Genomic DNA, 1,478 nt, shown 5'->3' with positions numbered 1-1,478 from the left:
CTGAAATATTCGTTATTAAAATTCATATTTTTCAAATTAATTTCGCGCAAATTAAATAGCTATCTGAACGTAAAAATGGAATGAGAGAAAAACGTCTGTATGAATATATTATATTCTGTTATTGGCTAGGACTCTAAATGTCATTACAACAAAAAAATAACTGCAGTTTCAAGCCTACTAACACATTGAGAGCCAACATCAAACAAAATTTATGGAAAAACAAACGGCGAACAGCAAATTTTTGACTTACACTCATTTCAGTAGTCACTAAATAAATTAACTTAAAATAAATAATAATTTCGTCCGTAATTTTACTCGGGTTGTGATAATGTCTCAGGAGACCCCAGTAACAGTTCTAGTAAACTTTTGCTCCGCAAAAAAACGCCGACTCCAAAATTTAACTAATTCGCGACGGGACGGGAACAAGGAACCCCATCTTTATATATGAAGTGCGTATGACAGTAAACGAAATTGAAGTAAGGGTTGTTGGATCAGGGAAATCCAAAAAAGAAGCCAAACAAGAGTCGGCAAGGTTGGCGCTTACAAAGCTATCTGAAATTAACTTAATCGAGTCACCAGTTTTGGAGGACAAGGAAACCGTTGAAGGGCAGCCATCCACAACCATTCCTGTAGCCGTAAGAAAGTTAAGTCAATTTTGTGATAAAAACGGTTTACCGATACCCGTGTATAATTTAATCGAAGAAACTGGACCATCTCATGCTAAACAATACACTATGGAGTGCACTGTTTCAACTTTTAAGGAAAGAGCAACTGCTTCCTCAAAACAAGCTGCCAAACATGTTTCTTCCGAGGCGGTCTTCAAAAATTTGCAAAAAATCGATCTTGAAGACCATATTAAAAAGCATGTTAAAGTAGAACCTATTAATGCAGCAGTGATTCCTAAGATAGAAAAATTAAGGGAAGAATCATGTGCGCAAGAGAAAGAAATGGAATCAATTGCGAACAATTATCACCCTTTCGCAAAATGTGGCGAGAAGAAATGCAAACTAGCTTTGTCCATTTTGTATAATGATATATTAACAGCAGAAGAAAAAATGAAGGAGGCTCTCAACGCATTAAATGTGACCTACCAGTTATCAGAAGAGTTAATGACACTCTACAACGTCATGGGGTATACCTGGTCAACAACATCTGGAACCGACCCCCAACTTACTCTTCAAGGTTTCTCGTGGTCACAGTTGTACGAAACTGTCAACGAATTTATGACAGAATTTTTGAAAGACTAACAGATTGTAAATATATACATTTCTATATCACTTTTATCTCATAAATAAATTATATAAATAAAAAATATTGTATTTTCCTTAAGTGTGTATGCAAACATAATAACTAAATATAATTTACAGATAAAATAGAATTTAACAAAAACGTATTTACAAATTATTACCTGAATCTAATTTTTAACCAAAAAATGTATTAACGTAATAATAATAATAAATAGCAACAGATATTACTAA

General features: G+C 33.5%; 1 protein-coding gene across 1 annotated transcript; it reads left to right on the top strand.

Annotated features, from left to right (window-relative positions):
* Nucleotides 1-455: 455 nt before the first annotated feature.
* On the top strand, nt 456-1,247 carry LOC113382606. The gene has a single exon (XM_026620863.1). The coding sequence runs from the start codon at nt 456-458 to the stop codon at nt 1,245-1,247; it is 792 nt and encodes a 263-aa protein (XP_026476648.1).
* The last annotated feature ends 231 nt before the right edge of the window (nt 1,248-1,478 follow it).

The sequence above is a fragment of the Ctenocephalides felis genome, unplaced genomic scaffold, assembly GCF_003426905.1.
Source record: "Ctenocephalides felis isolate EL2017-DRISC unplaced genomic scaffold, ASM342690v1 CF-g0.4_SCAFFOLD_03497, whole genome shotgun sequence".
Taxonomy (NCBI): domain Eukaryota; kingdom Metazoa; phylum Arthropoda; class Insecta; order Siphonaptera; family Pulicidae; genus Ctenocephalides; species Ctenocephalides felis.
Note: the sequence above shows the minus strand (reverse complement) of the source record. Positions and strands in the feature narration are given on the sequence as shown.

What these genes read in the sequence shown, in the direction of transcription:
- LOC113382606 (XM_026620863.1), top strand. Translation starts at nt 456, where the DNA reads ATGACAGTAAACGAAATTGAAGTAAGGGTTGTTGGATCAGGGAAATCC.